Source organism: Anolis carolinensis, chromosome 1, assembly GCF_035594765.1.
Source record: "Anolis carolinensis isolate JA03-04 chromosome 1, rAnoCar3.1.pri, whole genome shotgun sequence".
In the NCBI taxonomy this organism is placed as follows: Eukaryota; Metazoa; Chordata; class Lepidosauria; order Squamata; family Dactyloidae; genus Anolis; species Anolis carolinensis.
In genome coordinates, this window is record NC_085841.1 from 131,423,072 (window position 1) to 131,442,859 (window position 19,788).

Here is a 19,788-nt window from a genome sequence, read left to right on the forward strand (position 1 = left end):
AAATGCAGGGCACTGAATCATGTACATTTGAGGATGAGAATAATTTCAGCTCCTGGCTATCTATAAAAGAAGTCTTGTGGCTCAGTATGCATCAAGAGAGAAAACACCTTGCTACTTACTATCAGCTGCTTCAAGCCCACAAAAGACTGCTCCACAGAATTGGCATTTAGAACTTGTCTTTTCCCTGCAGCCTGTTCACCAAGGAAGCGGAGCATTAAGTCCTTAACGGCATCACCCTGAAAAGAAAATACAATACATACACTCAATATTTGGTTAATACAAATATTTTAAAAATACAAACTTCATACATTAATGAAAAATACATGCTCAAGAATCCTCCTACTTAACAAGGGCCTTGAATGCAGGAATATCTGCACCACTTCCTATGTTCACAACGGTAATTTTTTAAAAATTGTCACACTGAAAACAGCTTTTATTGTGTAGAATGGGATATGCTTGCCATCTCCTCATTCTTAAAAGAAAACTCATTTTTGTCATTTTGGTTTTTGTCTCTGAATAGGAAGACCAACGGCTTTCTATAAGTAATTTTTACTCCCATGATCTGGTTACCATAATAGGAGATGTGGTATCTGGAGAACTTTGGGCCCATTACTTTCCTTTCTTTTTGCTGTCTCATAACTATTGAGGAAAGGTTGCCTGATTAGAATTATCTTTTTTTTTGAGCGAGGTATATTCTTCACCCTTCAAAGGAGACAATACAAAGAAACCGGATTCCCCCCCCCCCCCCCCATCCCCAATCTAAATATTAACCCTGTTGACTTTAGCAACTTCTGATTTGCCAAGTCAGCAAGTCTGCACTGTTCTGTCATTACATGAAGGTCTCTATCCCCCCTTACTCCATCACAAGTGAAGGAGAAAAGCAGAGTTTGATTTTATTCATTCCTACCCCCATGCAAAACAGTGCTGTGAAGCTACCTGCAGCTTGGTGTGTGTGTGTGTGCACTTCCACTATCTCATCCTAGATGATGCTGAGAAATACTTGCTCCTCCCATGGAGTTCGCTTTGGTCTCTCAGTCTATTATGATTTGCATGAAACTGTTGGATGGGGTCACTGAATGTGAAGGATGCACTGCCACCAGTATGTGAAGGACTCTTTTTCCCATTTCATTTGATTAAGTTGTTGAGAGAACTTCAAACAACTATCTGGATTAGTGATAAATGGTCAAGGTGTGAGTAGCCTTAACTTGAACAAGACAAGAAATGATTATGTTGGGGGCCACCTAGAGAGGAAAGGAAATGCCTGCTTAACATTTGGCCATATCACCTGAAGAGCAGGTTCATAGTTGAAGGCATTCCTTTTAGTAGTTTTGGTTGGTTTGTTAGTTATGCCACTGTTGACTAATGTCATCCATACCCTTCCTACTTTGCTATTGAATTAGTGTCACACTCTATGTGATGTGAGTGTCTTTAAAGGTTGTTTCAGGCCCCTTCTACACTGTCCTTATATCCTAGGGTCTGATCCCAGATTATCTGTTTAACCCAGATTAAAATCAGTGGAGACTCATATAATCCAGTTCAAAGCAAATAACCTGGGATTAGATCAAGGGTCCTCAAACTTTTAAAGCAGAGGGCCGGTCCACGATCCTTCAGACTGTGGAGGGGCCGAATTATCATTTGAAAAAAAAAAAAACCAAGTTCCTATGCACACTGCACATGTCTTATTTGTAGTGCAAAACAACAACAACAATGAAAGAACAATACAATATTTAAAAATGAAAACAATTGTAACCAACATAAACCTATCAGGATTTCAATGGGAAGTGTGGACCTGCTTCTGGCCAATGAGATAGTTAAGTTAATTAGGATTGTTGTTGTGTCATTTCAGACTTTGGGTGAGCCTAAGTCTAAAATTGGAGCCTCCGGCGGCTCAGTGTGTTAAAGCACTGAGCTGCTGAACTTGCGGGCCGAAAAGTCCCAAGTTCAAACCCGGGGAGCAGAGTGAGCGCCCGCTGTTAGCTCCAGCTTCTGCCAACCGAGCAGTTCAGAAACATGCAAATGTGAGATCTGGCGGGAAAATAACGGCATTCCATGCAGTCATGCCAGCCACATGATCTTTGAGGTGTCTATGGACAACTCCGGCTCTTCGGCTTAGAAATAGAGATGAGCACCAACCTACAGAGTTAGACACAACTGGACTTAACATCAGGTGAAACCTTTACCTTTATCTTTTAAGTCTAAAATTATTTATTTATTCATTTACTACATTTATTTATTACATTTATATCCCGCCCTTCTCACCCCGAAGGGGACTCACAGCAGCTGTATGTACATACAATATATTATATTGTTAGCATATCACATTAGCATTATATATTACTATATTGAACTATACCACTATACTGTAATATTATATGTAATATATAACATATAATTAATATTATATGGCATTATTATTAGTATTATATTGTATAACATTATAACATTATAATCAATATTATATGTATATACAATATATTATATTATTTAAAATGATATAAAATATTATATTATAAAACTGAGGGCGGGGGCCAGGTAAATGACCTTGGAGGGCCGCATCCGGCCCCCGGGCCTTAGTTTGGGGACCCCTGGATTAGATCATGGAATATAAAGACAGTGTAGAAGGGGCCTCAGTCAGGAGTAAGCATAAGACAGTAATGTGAAGTACACCATGGAAGGAAGGGTATATCTTGAAAATTCAGGTTTTTGGCTAATAAAACTTTGGCATCTTTTCCTGATGCCCAATATGTGTGCATATTGAACAGCTTTATTTGTCTGGCCTAGTTACATAATAGGATTTTCCCGATTTTCCTCAGGATGACCCCTTGCCACACAGAACTGGAGGTAATTTCTAACTATTTATTCAATTTTTGAGGAGATTATTACGTACAAAAGGGTAATACTAAGGGGAAAGGTAAAGGCTATAGCTTCCACCTAGTTTCATATGGGGGCCAACCAGCCATCCACAGCAACATTTTTTACAACATGAAATATACAACATCTGCATTTCATTGCTGAAAGGAATAGTTGTGATCGTATAAACAGGTGCAAAAAGAGAAAGCAATGTATAATTACTATCAAAATTACCAGTAACACAAAATTCTTATAAAAGAGATAATATATCTTTCTGCCTTCATATTGAACATTTCCTTTAATAAGAATAATTAACTGAGCTTCTGAGTTTCATGGAACCTTTAATCAGGCGGATAAGAAAGGCTGTAGCAAATTCTAGTACCAGTAGCTGAAAAAATTATTTATTTATTTGCGGCACTTCTACCCTGCCTTTCTCAACCCCGGAGGGGACTCAAGGCAGCATTACAACATAGGCAACAATTCAATGCCTTTAAAAACAGTGTACAATAAAATGACCATTTAAAATAAATTAATAAGATACAATTAAAACAATTAAAAACATTTAATGGCATAAAATGGCATACAACTGCTGCTGAGGCTATAAGTGCAGCTTTCCAATGATATAGTGCACTGTATCTCTAAGCCCTAATAGAAGTAGTTCTGCTCAGGACACCAGACAGGGGTTTTGGAACAGAAGTTACACAAAACTATCAGAACCATGCAGAGAGCACATTTCTCCCCTTTTCTCACTCTAAAAATCGTACTACAGTGGACTATAAAGTCTTAAGGACAGCCAGCATAAGGTAGTGATTTGAATTCCCACTCACCCATAAAAACTTATCAATTAACCTTGGGAAAGTCACACTCTCTCAGCAGTAGTGGATAGCAAAGATAAACCTCCTATGAATAAATCTTTCCATGAAAACCCAAGGTTTGATTCAGTCATCAAAAGACAGAGTTAACTGGAAGGCACATAACAACAAAGTGTTTAAGGGCTCAGGAATGATGTTGGCTCTTAGCCCCAAGAAGTTGTTTATATTTAGAGATGTATTTGTGGTAGTAGAGAGACTTAACAGAGCACATCTCACTACTGGCCATAAGAGGAACAGGGGAAAAGCCTGATGTTGTGAATGCGCCTTCGGAGACTCTGAATGATAGTGGTGGGATCAGGAGAGGAAGGAAAAACCCTCGCAAGGAGGATTTGTTTAGGAAAAGGGTCAGGGAGACTGATGGGGAGTCTTCTGAGGAGGATTCATGTGGGGATCCTGAGGTGGAAAAGGATGCTGGGGAACAGGTGTTAACGGAGGAATTGGGAACAGACTGGGCACGGGCACCGGAGATGCTTGGGGACGAATCGGGGCCCATGGATACTGCTGATGCTGGGGAAGCTTGGGTGTCTTCAGAAGCAGATACCACTTGGTCTGCTTGGAGGAGTGAGAGGGGGTCCACAGGTGTGGATAGAGTTGGGCATGGGCAGGATGATTGGGACTCTGATGAGGAATTCGGAACACCTGACCTAAGGGCATTGGCTGTGTGGAGTTCTGATTCAGATTAAGAAGTTGAGACACCTGCTCTTTGGGCGTGAATAGTTTGGATGCCCAGGGAGACCTGGATATATTGGGGTTGTTTGGCCATTATACCTTGCGTGTGGCAAGGTGTTGCTGGGCGCCATTGAGTTTCCTGTGTGTGTTACTGAAGACTGGACTAGGACTTTGCAACGGATGTGAGTTTAATTTCGGTTATTCTGCAACGGAGGGCTGGAATTGTGTGGGTTTTCCTGAACTGCACTGTTATTACTATTTTGTATTAGCTGCTGTTCGCCCTTGTTGCTTTGGCTCTCTGTGCCATTTCGTGTTGTGACCTTCTTGGATGACTTCAACCTCTCGGACATTGGACTGGAACTTGACTCGGCTTTGCTCTTCGCTCTCAATCCGTGGCTTGGCGTCGTTCTCTATTCCGTGGCTGTCTGCTGTTGCTGACTACTACATTCACTCCTGATACCGACGCTGTCTGCTTATCCTGACTTCGGACCGGCTTGACGACGTTCTCCCACTCTGCTCCTTTAACTCCTGGTTTGGTGTATGTTCCAGCAGCGGTTGCTGCAAGCTCGCCACGTCTCGCTGTTTCGCTGGCTTTGCTGCTCTCAACTGGGAGTTCCTTAGCTCAGTTTGGGCGTTTGTTTGTTTTGAACTCCTTTTGTACTTTTGAGTTTTGGGAAAGGGTTGTGGGCTTCAATACTGCTTGCTTTAGTTCATGCCTCCGTTTTTCAGCCCATTGTGAACTTTTGGGTCAAGTTCTAGAACTTTAAATTTAACCTGGATTATATCTCTGGCTAATCCGGATTATTTGTCAGTTCTTGTTTTTTGGGGTTTTACCCGCTTGTTCTACTTAATAACACTGAAAGTAAGGTGTTTTAAGTCTTTTTAGTTTGTTGAGCTATTTTTTGGACTTTTGCTTTAAGAAACTATTTTGCTCTCTAATTGGCGTCTGACTTTTGACACCTGATTTGATGCTTCTTTTGTTTTATTTTGTGATTCCTACCAAGCAAACTTAATGACCTCACTGTTAAGACTTTTCCCTTTCCTGTCTCCATTTTATGTCTTTTCTGATGAAAGTATCTGGCAGTCTTGAAACCTTGTTCACAGTTTTATGCATATTTTGCTATTGCTAAAGAAAACACTTCCCGAAAATGGATTTGGGAATTTGGGGGTAGTGATTAATACAGTTTACCTTTGTTTGAAGTGATTATAGCACTGCACATGCCTTTGAATGTACCAGCTGTAGTATTGCAGGTATTGAAAAGCAACAGGAGAGCCTTACCTGAATGTTGTCAAATTTTAATCCCGGCATTGTGAGGTTCTCTTTGTCTATGAAAACATTACTATACTGCTGCGTGGCTACAGAAATCAACACACTTCTAGTTATGTCACTGGGAAGCCAAGCATCATGTCTTCTGTCCACTTCACTCATATTCAGCACAGATGTAAAAGGATCATCACTGCCTTGAAAAACAGCTTGTATCTGGGAAAATGGCTTTGGAGACTGTGATATTTCTGGAGAAGATGCAGATCTTCCAGCTTCAGATCTTCCACTTTTAGCAGCACATTTAAGGTCAGCAGAGTCATGGGAATCTCCAGTAGTTCCAAGAGAAGACATTTGTTCTGGTACAGATGAGCTTGCATTAGGGTTACTGACAGAAATAAAAGAGGATGTGGTAAATGAATCAAAGAAATCAGAAGCTAGTGTATTTGTATTAATGGCTTCACCAAAAAACTTGCTTAGGCTTGGACTAGGCTGAACCACCTGAGGATGAGTTTTCACCGGAGTCTCACTTATACCACCAAAGCTAGGTGACTTCACCATTTGAGGCTCAAAGCCATCATGTAAGAATTGTTGCTGGCCATTCAAATGATTCCCTTGGCTAAAGATGGTGCACACAGGAATGGGCTCTGCGCTGACAGGTGATGTGCTGGCAAGTGGCGAGGATATTGGCTCCTCAGTTTTGCCTTCACTGTTGGAAGCAGAACTAGGTCCTCTATCTTCCACTTCCAATTCATCTTGTGCAGGTTCCTGAATCAAGTCTTCTTTTAAAGTGAATTGATTATCATGTCCACTATCAGAAATAGCATTAGGAGTGCCTTCAGGTTCAGTGTCATCCTCATCACCAATAGCTTTGTTTCCTGTCTCCTCTTCTGTTACGAGAGCATCCTTTGCTTCCAGTTGCTTTACAATTTCTTGCAGACAACCAAGATCACCAGTATCATCTTCACTATTATTTGGGGAATCTGATATAATGACACTCTCCATCATGTGTTCATTCAGTTTATCCAAGAAGTTACTAGAATCCTCCACAACAGTCTCATTTTCCTCAGACTCAAACTCATCTCCTCCAAGATCAATGTTTTCTTCTTGAAAAAGAAGTTCTTCATCCGCTTGCTGCTGGACGCTACCTTCACCTTCTACTGCATCTCCAACACTGTTTTCTTTGTTTTCCATAGCTGCTATAAGTGAAAACACAGATGAATGTGATTACTCTCATTGGTAATGAAATGCATGGCTATTGATGAATAAAGCAGTGAGGTCTACACAGCATTTCAATAAACATTGACTATTACAAACAATAAAGTCCTTGTCACTAAACTTGTACAAAACAACTATAGCAAGTGACATAGAAGCAATGAAAATCACCAAAGACACACACCTAATGCAAACCTTAGTACTATATTTTCACCAGAGTGAAAAAACAAACAAACTATACTTTAACTAACTTGGAAAAGAGTGCTTTTTAAAAAGTATTTTATGTTCTCAGCCCCCATTTTCTCTTTGTTCTCTGCCTAGTTGAAACTTTAGCATGTCTAGGAACCTATCCCTATTCTTTCCATGTTACTTTTGCTTGTAGTAACACATTTTCTGTTAATGAAGTATGTTCAGGAATGCATATACTACATTAACGGGAGTATACTTGTGTAGGGACCAATTAAGGACATTAGGGTTTCTCAGCTAGGGTTCCTTAAATCCCCATGGTTCTGCAAGAACCCAGTAGGGGTTATGTAGAATAATAGAATCATAGAGTTAGAAGAAACCTCGTGGGCCATCCAGTTCAACCTCCTGCCAAGGAGGAGGAAAATCGCATTAAAAGCACCCCGACAGATGCCCATCCAGCCTCTGTTTAAAAGCATCTAAAGAAGGAGCCACCACCACACTCTGGGGCAGAGAGTTCCACTGCTTAACAGCTCTCACAGTTAGGAAGTTCTTCCTAATGTTCAGGTTGAATCTCCTTTCCTATAGTTTGAAGCCATTGAGATATTATTATAACTGGAAAAAATCAATATACTTTTAAAGCTGTAGATATAATTTTACACGTGGAGTCCCTGAGACCTGATCACTTGTTCAAAGGTTCCTCCAGGGCGAAACAATTGAACAAGGCTGCATTATACATGAATTCACCTATTTATAGAAAATGTTCTGGTATCAAACACCTCAACCCTGCAGGGCACAGCAAACTTTTTCATTCTGGCTTGTTTACTTGCAATGGCACACAAGCTGACCTAGGTACAGTCAGTTACAATTCCCTGCATCAGAGTTGATCTGTCCACCTGTAACAGCAGCCAATGCTAGATCTTTTAGACCCCAACAGGATACTAGGCCCTCGTGTTGTTGAGAAAAGGGGGCAAAGCTTTGGGAGAGCCTGGTTGCACAGAGGAGAACAAACTAGGAAGGAGGAATGAAGGTTAGGGAAAACATGGAGAAGTAATTGAGAAGGAAGATGATAGCACAAAATCAGAGAGCTGGAAGAGACCTGGTGGGCCATCCAGTCAAACCCTCTGCCAAGAAACAGGAAAACTGCATTCAAAGCACCCCTGACAGATGACCATCCAGCCTCTGCTTAAAGGCCTCCAAAGAAGGAGCCTCCACCACACTCTGGGGCAGAGAGTTCCACTGCAGAACAGCTCTCACTGTTAGGAAGTTCTTCCTAATATTCAGGTGGAATCTCCTTTCCTGTAGTTTGAAGCCATTGTTCTGCACCCTTGTCTCCAGGGCAGCAGAAAACAAGCTTGCTCCCTCCTCCCTATGACTTCCCTCACATATTTATACATGGCTGCCATGTCTCCTCTCAGCCTTCTCTTCTGCAGGCTAAACATGCCCAGCTCTTTAAGCTTCTCCTCATAGGGCTTGTTCTCTAGACCCTTGATCATTTTAGTTGCCCTCCTCTGGACACATTCCAGCTTGTCAACATGTCCCTTCAATTGCGGTGCCCAGAATTGGACACAGTATTCCAGGTGTGGTCTGACCAAGGCAGAATAGAGGGGTAGAATGACTTTCGTAGATCTAGACATTATACTCCTATTTGTGCAGGCCAGAATCCCATTGGCTTTTAAAACTACCATATGACATTGTTGGCTCATGTTTAACTTCTTGTCCACAAGAACTCCAAGACCTTTTTCACACGTACTGCTGTCGGGCCAGGCATCTCCCTTTTTGTATCTTTGCATTCTTTTTCTGCCTAAGTGGAGTATCTTGCATTTGGCCCTGTTGAACTTAATTTTGTTAATTTTGGCCCATCTCTCTAATCTGTTAGATAATGAGAAAGAACCCTCAGAACATAAACAAATGGTGCAAGAGGTTGATAAATGGAATATTGAATAGCTAGAACAAGTAAATGCTGACTGAGATGCTATTTCTCTGCTTTAGACAGTGTGACAAAAGTGATTTCTGCCTCCTTGAGATAGTGAATGGACATTTTATTAAAAGTGCAAATCAATTGTTCTCTAGGCATTAATATCACATGGAATAAGCATCAGACAACTGATTATCATTGCTGAAAAATAAATGTATATCAGGGGAACAAGTAGGGGTGGGCGAAACAGCACATAATCTGTTCTGCTTTTGTTCTGTTTTTGTGTCCCCTCTCCAGTTCTGTTTTTGGGAAGATTCTTTTCGAAACAGAAATGGAACTCGGGGTTACGAATAATGAATTCGAACGTGTCCCCCCAATCTCCTGGAATCTTTCTGAAAACAGAACGGGGGGGGGGGACGACAACCCAAAATTCAAAATGAAAACAAAAACAGAACAGATTCACACACCCTTAGACAAGGTAGGAAAAGGCTAAGTGGCAAGAGGGTAGAATTAGCAGTAGCGCTTCTAAAGCCACCATTAAAAAAATCTGGAAAGTTTTCTATGCTGGATGTAAGTAGCTGTTATCATGTTGAGCGCACACATATGTTTCTTGGGTACTATATGCAAACTCAAGAGAAGGCCTAGTGGGATTAATGGAATAAATCTCTCCACTTTTTTCTTGTTCTTGGTTGTTTTAATAATGGGTAAAACTGCTCTAGAGCACAGAGAAGAATCTCTGTACATTACATATCCAAATCTCTATAGTGCCACATGTGGATGGAAAGAAAGTTAGCTGAGGTCAGGAACAGGGAAAGAGACTCAGACATATCAGAAAGTCAGGCATTGTCTCATGCAAACAGTACAAGCCACCAAGTTCCTAGCAATAAGAGCTGCCTTTTTGTGGCTTCTCTAATTTATCTTTCATCCAGTCCCCTTGTGCTTTATACAACTGAGCAAGATAAACAGTAAAATTTACAGTTGGAGGTTTTTCTGTTTAACCACAGGTAGGCAAAATGTGGCTTTCTAGGAGTTATTGGTCCAACAACAGTTATCCAGTTATCCAGCCAACAACAGAAAGAGCATCAACTACCTCCTTTTTCCCATCCGTCTTTTGGCAGACCAGTCCTGACAGCTGAGCCTGCAGTTTGGAATGGCCCTGTCCAAACACAAATCGGGTGCGTACTTTCTTTGGAGCATGTCAATACTTTGCTTTTACTGTTGCTGTTTTTTTTTTTAAAAAACTGTGTTCATGGGTACTTTGTAAACCTGAGGAAGCTCTCCTACAAACAGCCCAAATTAAGTCTGAAAACTTTTGGTTAATTTGGAAGAAAAAAGCCTAAAAATATTCAGCAAACACAGGAACAAGCCTAAACTTCAGGACCTATGTGGATAAATTGTTCTGATGTTGACTGACAATCTGGTTTTACTGAATTAATATTTATCGCATTGTTACTTCGTGTTGTAAACTTGAATGGGAACATTTGGCGTAAATTAAATTTTCAAAAAAGGATTTAAGGCTACAATCTAGTGAGAGTGCACATAGGACAATGGCTGTCAATTTTATTTTACGATGTTTCATTTATGAGATTTTGGTAGGAAAGGAAAATGGGAAGGGGTATCTTAGTATCTTCATTGGTTCCATCAACTAGAGCAGTGGCTGAGATATTTTAATTGCTTTTATATAATACAATCCCTGTTTATTTATGGATGATGGTTGTGTTAATTTAATAAGTTTTGGTTCACTTTATATCTATTTTGTATTGTTACTTTTGTTGGTTTAATTTAAATTGGTTATTTGTTTTATTATTGTTTATTGTTTGTATTATTCACATTGCTGTAAACCGCTCTGACTCCACTTGGGAAGATGGGGTGGGATATAAATAAAGTATTATTATTATTATTATTATTGTTATTATTGGTCTGCAAGATGCAGCAGCTCTACCCAGTTAATGCTGGGGGATGCTAGGACTTGGCAATCTAACAAATTCTGGAGGGTGATACTTTGCTCATTCCTGTGTTAATGTAGGTGTATTTGTCCAAGAGTAAAATAAGAAGTAATATAAAAAATAAGACCTGTGGTAATTTCATTTGACTAGCGTACAGAGACAATGAGATAGATTTCTGTTGCCTGAAAGTAGATAAACACTTGATTCTGCTGGAAAAGAAAAAAACTTCCAGTTGTAATCCAGTATGCGAATGAGGGAAAATCACTTACAGATCTTCTCTTCTGTTTAGCAATTGTACTACTGATCCAAGGCATTAGCGACAATTTACTTAATGCTCTCAGCAGATGCAGGGTTAATGTTACGCTGTGTGATTATGGTTTCAATGTACTGACAGAAGAGCCTGGTTGGGCATAGACACATGCAAGAAAAATAGCCCTTTGATTTCAGTGGGCGGAGCCCCTTTCTTAGCACTGATTTTATGTTTCTCCATAGAGAAAGGAATTTGGAAGAAAGGAAGTTCAGTTGTCGTTCACCATGCCAGGGGAGGTCATGCAGTGAGCAAAGAGACATACCTAGCTTTGGAGGACCGACTCCTCTGAGCACCAGCTGCACTATCCATTTTCTTCCTATGCCACTCATCTCACCAGTGTGGCACATGACAGGACGTTGCCTGTGCTTAAAAGGACCAGCTCCCCCAGATATTGGCTAGATCCCTCACTTGGAAATTCCCAGATACCTTCAATTGCCACTCAAGGGAACAAGGAGTGGGTTTTCTCTTTCAGAACTAAAGAAAATTGCTCTCACATTGAGAGATTTGGGCCTGGGAGGGACACTCCATGGAATGGAGTGGGCAAGAGGTTACTCATTTGTGCACTCTATTCACTGTCTTAAATCACAACAGCTTCATCTTGTGATTGCTTGCTCTGGCTGGAGATTACTTTGAAGTCCACAATCACTTACATCATTTCATATCATATTCAAGTGACTGCTTGAAATTCCTTTTGGATTGAGTTACTGTGCTGCTACCAATTGGAGCTTTGATGACATAATGGGTACTGTCTAAATTATCAGGCAAAGCATCATGGTAAAACACTGGTACCAACAGACTTCAAAAGAGAGACAGAGGGATTACAAGGTCAAAACACTGCAAAAATGTCATAGTTTTTGATGAGACATGTTTTATCTACTTTTTCAGTTAGTTACTCTAAGGCAAGGATATGCCTTTATGCTGAAGTGCAGAAATAGCCAATATTTGTTCTTCTACACCAGTGGATCCCAATTTTTGGTCCTCCAGGTGTTTTTGACTACAGCTCCCACAATTCCTAACAGCTGGTAAGCTGGTTGGGATTTCTGGGAGTTGAAGTCCAAAACACCTGGAGGAGACTAAAATATTCTTTAATGGGATATGGGGAACCCAGCATATCAAAAATATCATGAGAATGGCACAGGAAACGATAGAAGACAAAGTAGTGTAAATGAAAGTACTGTATGTAGCAAAAGCAATGCCATGGAGAGCATAGTGAGTGTTCTATAAATTTTTATCTAAAAAAAAACTTAAACTGAGCCATCACAACTATGCAGTTTTCAGGTACTGAAAAATAATTTTCCAAATTCAGCTCTGTCAGGTTTGGCTTCATTATGTACAACATCTGCCTTTTTGGAAGAGAAAGCAGTTATGGATTTCTGGATGCTTATAATGGAGAAGTACATGACAAATTATTTTCTCTAATATGTTTGCAAAGATTATCATTTTAATAAAATAAACATTTTATATAATGAAAATCAGGAAGTGAAGTATTATTCTAAGACTGCTTCCAGTTTAGATTCCATCACATTGTTTATTCTCTTTGTATTTCCTTAGGAAACAAGATGAAGCATATGCTATATGTGTTTTTTTCATACTGTTTGTAGTAAAAGATTAATATATACATGCCAATAATAATTAATAGTAATGAATTGTTGTTTTTAACGTTGACTTCTGAATGACACTTTCAAACCATCCTATCGCCAACATCCATATTGAAGTCTTGCAGATTCAGGGTGCATCTGCACTGCAGAATCAATGCAGTTTGCCTCCCTATAACTACCATGTTTCATAGACTCATAGAATTGGAAAAGACCTCACGGGCCATCCAATCCTACCCCCTGCCAAGAAGCAGGAAAATTGCATTCAAAGTACCCTGACAGATGGCCATTAAGACTCCAAGGAAGGAGTCTCCACACACTCTGGGGCAGAGAGTTCCACTGCAGAACAGCTCTCAATGTTAGGAAGTTCTTCCTAATGTTCAGGTGGAATCTCCCTTCCTGTAGTTTGAAGTCATTGTTCTGTGACCTAGTCTCCAGGGCAGCAGAAAACAAGCTTCCTCCCTCCTCCCTACGACTTCCCCTCATATATTTATACATAGCCATCACGTCTCCTCTCAGCATTTGTACTTGTTGGACTTCATTTTGTCAGTATTGGAGACAAGACCCAAATTTAAAGAGGGAATTCATTTATTTTACAGATAAATCATAGAATCATAGAATCATAGAATAGTAGAGTTGGAAGAGACCACATGGGCCATCTAGTCCAACCCCCTGCTAAGAAGCAGGAAATCACATTCAAAGCACCCCTGACAGATGGCCATCCAGCCTCTGCTTAAAAGCCTCCAAGGAAGGAGCCTCCACCACGGCCCCGGGGAGAGAGTTCCACTGTCGAACAGCTCTCACAGTGAGGAAGTTCTTCCTGATGTTCAGGTGGAATCTCCTTTCCTGTAGTTTGAAGCCATTGTTCCGTGTCCTAGTCTGCAGGGCAGCAGAAAACAAGCTTGCTCCCTCTTCCCTATGACTTCCCTTCACATATTTGTACATGGCTATCATGTCTCCTCTCAGCCTTCTCTTCTGCAGGCTAAACATGCCCAGCTCTTTAAGCTGCTCCTCATAGGGCTTTTTCTCCAGACCCTTAATCATTTTAGTCGCCCTCCTCTGGACGCTTTCCAGCTTGTCAACATCTCCCTTCAACTGTGGTGCCCAGAATTGGACACAGTATTCCAGGTGTGGTCTGACCAAGGCAGAATAGAGGGGGAGCATAACTTCCCTGGATCTAGACGCTATTCCCCTATTGATGCAGGCCAGAATCCCATTGGCTTTTTTAGCAGCCGCATCACATTGTTGGCTCATGTTTAACTTGTTGTCCACGAGGACTCCAAGGTCTTTTTCGCACACACTGCTGTCAAGCCAGGCGTCCCCCATTCTGTATCTTTGATTTCCATTTTTTCTGCCAAAGTGAAGTATCTTGCATTTGTCCCTGTTGAACTTCATTTTGTTAGTTTTGGCCCATCTCTCTAGTCTGTCAAGATCGTTTTGAATTCTGCTCCTGTCTTCTGGAGTGTTAGCTATCCCTCCCAGTTTTGTGTCGTCTGCAAACTTGATGATCGTGCCTTCTAACCCTTCGTCTAAGTCGTTAATAAAGATGTTGAACAGAACCGGGCCCAGGACGGAGCCCTGCGGCACTCCACTTGTCACTTCTTTCCATGATGAAGACGACGCATTGGTGAGCACCCTTTGGGTTCGTTCGCTTAGCCAATGCTATACTTCAGCTGCTCAGGTGGACAATTTCTTAAATATTTCAGATTTCTTGATAAGGGATGCTCGTATAGGCATTCCCCGTGATACAAACATCTGACGAAGTGAGAGAAATCTACACCTCGGAAGGGAAATTCACTCCTGGAAGAGTTATCATGGGGAAAAGGTGCCTCCACTTAAGCTTTATCACCAATCCTTGTTTCCACAACAAGCCGCATTTTTCAAAATCCAATTATAACAGGGACAGAAAGAGAGATGAAATGTGGGTTGTTGTGAGTTTTCTGGGCTGTATGGCCATGTTTCAGAAGCATTCTCTTCTGATGTTTTGCCCACATCTATGGTAGGCATCCTCAGAGGTTGTGAGATCTGTCGGAAACTAGGCAAGTGGGGCTTATATATTTGTTAAATATCCAGAGTAGGAGAAATAACTCTTGTCTGTTTGAGGCAGGGGTGAATGTTGCAATTGATCACCTTGATTAACACTGAATAGTGTTGCAGCTTCAATGCCTGGCTGCTTCCTGCCTGGGGGAATCCTTTGTTGGGAGGTGTCAGCTGGTCCTGATTGATTCATGCCTGGAATTCCTCTGTCTTCTGGGTGTTGTTCTTTATTTACTCTTCTGATTTTAGAGCTATTTTTAATACTGGGAGCCAGATTAATATATTTTCATGATTTCCTCCTTTCTGTTGAAATTGCCTACATGCTTGTGGGTTTCAATGGCTTCTCTGGGTAGTCTGACATGGTGGTTGTTAGAGTGGTCCAGTATTTCTGTGTTCACAAATAATACGCTGTGTCCAGGTTGATTCAATAGCTAATCAAGGTGGCTAACTGCACCATTCACACTTGCCTCAGGCAGACACAAGTTCTTGTATTGCAGTTTGCAATACAAAGGAATGCTGAAACTAAGACAAGTCAAACACGCATTCTGGACTTTAAGAGAGCTGACTTCCAAAAAATGAAGGAATTACTGAGCGGCATTCCATGGACGCCGATATTAAAAAAAAAGGGAGTTAAGGATGGATGGGAGTTTTTCAAAAGTGAAATACTCAAGGCGCAAATGCAAACAGTGCCAACAAAGAAGAAAAATAAGACAAGTGCAAAGAAGCCAGAATGGATGTCCAAAGAACTTCTAACTGAGCTAAAGCTCAAAAGTGACATGCACAAGAAGTGGAAAAGGGGAGAAATCACCAAAGAAGAATTCAAACGTATAGCCAACACCTGTAGGGAAAAGGTTCGCAAGGCTAAAGCGCAAAATGAGCTCAGGCTTGCCAGGGACATAAAAAACAACAAAAAAGGCTTTTTGCTTATGTTGGTAGAAAAAGGAAGAAAAAGGAGGCGATAGGGCCATTGCAAGGAGAAGATGGGGTGATGGCGACAGGGGACAGGGAAAAGGCAGAACTACTTAATGCCTTCTTTGCCTCGGTCTTCTCAGAAAAAGAAAGCCATCTTCAACCTCAGCAACACGGAATGGACGAAGGATTGGGGGAAATCCAACCCCAAATAGGGAAACAAGTTGTCCAGGAACACTTGGCCTCTCTAAACGAATTCAAGTCCCCAGGGCCAGATCAGCTACACCCAAGAGTACTGAAGGAACTAGCGGATGTTATTTCAGGACCACTGGCAATTATCTTCGAGAGTTCTTGGAGAACGGGAGAAGTCCCAGCAGATTGGAGGAGGGCGAATGTGGTCCCTATCTTCAAGAAGGGAAAAAAGAACGACCCAAACAATTACCGTCCGGTCAGCCTCACATCAATACCAGGCAAAATTCTGGAAAAGATCATTAAGGAAGTGGTCTGCGAACACTTAGAAACAAATGCGGTCATTGCTAATAGTCAACACGGATTTACCAAAAACAAGTCATGCCAGACTAATCTGATCTCTTTTTTCGATAGAGTTACGAGTTGGGTCGATACAGGGAATGCTGTGGATGTAGCGTACCTGGATTTCAGTAAGGCCTTCGACAAAGTCCCCCACGACCTTCTGGCAAACAAACTAGTAAAATGTGGGCTAGACAAAACTACGGTTAGGTGGATCTGTAATTGGCTAAGCGAACGAACCCAAAGGGTGCTCACCAATGCGTCGTCTTCATCATGGAAAGAAGTGACAAGTGGTGTGCCGCAGGGCTCCGTCCTGGGCCCAGTTCTGTTCAACATCTTTATTAATGACTTAGACAAAGGGTTAGAAGGCACGATCATCAAGTTTGCAGACGACACAAAACTGGGAGGGATAGCTAACACTCCAGAAGACAGGAGCAGAATTCAAAACGATCTTGACAGACTAGAGAGATGGGCCAAAACTAACAAAATGAAGTTCAACAGGGACAAATGCAAGATACTTCACTTTGGCAGAAAAAATGGAAATCAAAGATACAGAATGGGGGACGCCTGGCTTGACAGCAGTGTGTGCGAAAAAGACCTTGGAGTCCTCGTGGACAACAAGTTAAACATGAGCCAACAATGTGATGCGGCTGCTAAAAAAGCCAATGGGATTCTGGCCTGCATCAATAGGGGAATAGCGTCTAGGTCCAGGGAAGTTATGCTCCCCCTCTATTCTGCCTTGGTCAGACCACACCTGGAATACTGTGTCCAATTTTGGGCACCACAGTTGAAGGGAGATGTTGACAAGCTGGAAAGCGTCCAGAGGAGGGCGACTAAAATGATTAAGGGTCTGGAGAACAAGCCCTATGAGGAGCGGCTTAAAGAGCTGGGCATGTTTAGCCTGCAGAAGAGAAGGCTGAGAGGAGACATGATAGCCATGTACAAATATGTGAAGGGAAGTCATAGGGAAGAGGGAGCAGGCTTGTTTTCTGCTGCCCTGCAGACTAGGACACGGAACAATGGCTTCAAACTACAGGAAAGGAGATTCCACCTGAACATCAGGAAGAACTTCCTCACTGTGAGAGCTGTTCGACAGTGGAACTCTCTCCCCGGGGCCGTGGTGGAGGCTCCTTCCTTGGAGGCTTTTAAGCAGAGGCTGGATGGCCATCTGTCGGGGGTGCTTTGAATGCGATTTCCTGCTTCTTGGCGGGGGGTTGGACTGGATGGCCCATGTGGTCTCTTCCAACTCTACTATTCTATGATTCTATGATTCTATGATTCTTTCTCCCACCCTGGACATTCCACAGATATATAAACACCACGTGTCTAGTTTCCAACTGACCTCACAACCTCTGAGGATGCCTGCCATAGAAGCAGGCAAAACGTCAGGAGAGAATGCTTCTGTTACATGGCCATACAGCCCAGAAAACATACAGCAACCCAATGATTCCGGTCATGAAAGCCTTCGGCAACACAGAGGTGAAATCCTCTGAACAGGGGCACAGGCAGCAAAAGAAACACCACAAGGTTATTCACCCTTCCCTATGCTATCCAAAGCTAAACAATCCACGTTTTTAGCTGGAGAAACACTTAGCAGGATGTATTCCCCCCTCCCTCCTTCCTTCCCCTCTTGGCCTCACTTACTTCCACTGACAGCAGCACCGGCGAGGCCTCCAAGGCGAAATAGGGAAACCCACCTACTGCGCATGCGCATCCACTTTCACGGTCCCATTGCAATTGTCGTCTTTTCTGCCACTGCGTAAATAGAGCGTCTCTTTCTATCCCGGAAGTAAGGGAAAAGACGGAAGCCGGCGAGGGACGTGCAGCATTTGTTGCGAGCTTCGCCTTTTCTCTATGGGGATTCGAGTGGGGATTGCTTCCCGGTAACCATGGAGGATGATGCTCCCGTGATTTATGGGCTCGAGTTCCAGGTAATGGGGAAGAAGGGGTGTCAATGATGGCAATGATCAGGATGATAATGGAAAAGGAAGGGAAATGATGTGAGCAGCAGCAACACATGTTTCCCATAATCTAGGGCTCCTTCTCCACTGCTGAATAAAACCCTACATTATCTGCTTTGAACTGGGTTATATAGCAGTGTGGACTCAGGGCTCTTCCATACAGGCCCTATATCCCAGGATCTGATCCCAGGTTTTCTGCCTTAACCTGGATTATATGAGGCTCTGTCCACACAGCTGAATGAAATCCCACATTATTTGCTTTGAATTGGGATATATGGCAGTGCGGACTCAGATATTCCAGTTCAAAGCAAATATTGTGGGTTATTCTACCTTGATATTCTGGGCGATGTCAAAATTCACTAACTCTAGAGTGGAGCTGTACCCTTAGCCAGTGATGAAATAGACTAATATAATTGTTATTGGGTGAAGTATCAAGACTATATGGAAGATGTGCAACTAATGGAATATCTCTCTCCACCGGCTTCCATGAGAGAGAAGCATCTACAGGCAGAAAAGTCCACCATACCAAAGTATTGTTTTTACAACAGGGCATAATATGATTGGATTCTAGTCCCCAGCATTCCTAACAATCTGCTATGCTGGCTACAGGTTTTAGGAGAATGGAGTCCAATAACATGCAGAGAGCTGCAGAATTTTGACTCCTCGTTTGCAAGGAAGGTTTTGTTAGATGTAAGCAATAGTAGAGGAGAGTTTCTTGCATAATTGTTTCCAAAATATGGAGGATTTGTGAACTGTTCCATATGGACACAGGACCCTAGCAAAAGTGAGAAAGCTGCCAAAAAAGCTTTTATTTTTACTTGAGAGAGCATCTCTCTAGGAATCTCTTAATTCTAGGTCCTCCATGGTGAATCCATGGTCAATGTACATCAAAGATTCCTATAGAGATGTTTTCTCCTGGAGTCTCTAGATCACATGTGTCAAACTCAAGATCAATGGGCCGAATCCAGCCCACCATGTCATTTTATGCTGCTTGCCAGGTACAACTCCTGTATTCCTCGCCATTAGACAACATGACTAGAGCCGGTGCGAGTTGTAATACAGCAACATTTGGAAAGCTGCAGTTTGTTCTCTTTAGTCAGAGAATGAAGTTTGAATGGCTTGTGGCTTGCATGGCTTACATGGCTTGTGGATAGGATGTCTGAATTTAAAATGTCCTTTAACTTTTCCTCACTCTCAGAGCCACATGTGCTGTTGGGTTGCAATTCCCATTATCCCCAGTCCACATGGTGGATAGTCAAAAAGAATGGGAGTTGTCATTCAATAATATCTGGGGACTGGCCCTTTGTATCTACAGATTCCCCATCCATGGATTCAGCGGCCCTTTGAAGGCAACCATAATGCTGATTTGGCTCTTGAGGAAAATGAATTTGACATCCCTATGCTAAATCCTTCAGGGTGATTTTGTCTTGACCAAAGAGTTGCCCTGGAACCCCCAGAAAGAACATATTAATCAAATCTGCAAAAGTTAAACCTGCACCAAGTTAACGGTAGCATATGGAAGCAGTGCTGCTGT

At 41.9% G+C, this 19,788-nt stretch overlaps 2 protein-coding genes across 4 annotated transcripts in view; one reads left to right on the top strand and one right to left on the bottom strand.

The window, feature by feature from the left end:
• Positions 1-18,070, bottom strand: part of trappc12 (trafficking protein particle complex subunit 12) — a 59,362-nt gene extending 41,292 nt beyond the window's left edge. Inside the window, exons 1-3 of one of the 2 annotated variants that reach the window (XM_008118584.3) lie at positions 17,938-18,070; positions 5,671-6,851; positions 120-236 (exon numbers count right to left, since the gene is read on the bottom strand). In XM_008118584.3, coding sequence (XP_008116791.2) covers positions 120-236; positions 5,671-6,851; positions 17,938-18,007 — 1,368 coding nt within the window. In that variant the 5' untranslated portion in view covers positions 18,008-18,070. The remainder of the gene's footprint in view (positions 1-119; positions 237-5,670; positions 6,852-17,937) is intronic. The other variant, XM_003215486.4, reaches the window with a different exon arrangement.
• A 20-nt stretch (positions 18,071-18,090) lies between these two features.
• Positions 18,091-19,788, top strand: part of eipr1 (EARP complex and GARP complex interacting protein 1) — a 242,646-nt gene continuing 240,948 nt past the window's right edge. For both annotated transcript variants that reach the window (XR_010006712.1, XM_003215468.3), the window contains exon 1: positions 18,091-18,224. Coding sequence is in view for 1 of the 2 variants with exons in the window: in XM_003215468.3 (XP_003215516.1) it covers positions 18,183-18,224 (42 nt within the window). In the remaining variant the exon portion in view is untranslated. The remainder of the gene's footprint in view (positions 18,225-19,788) is intronic.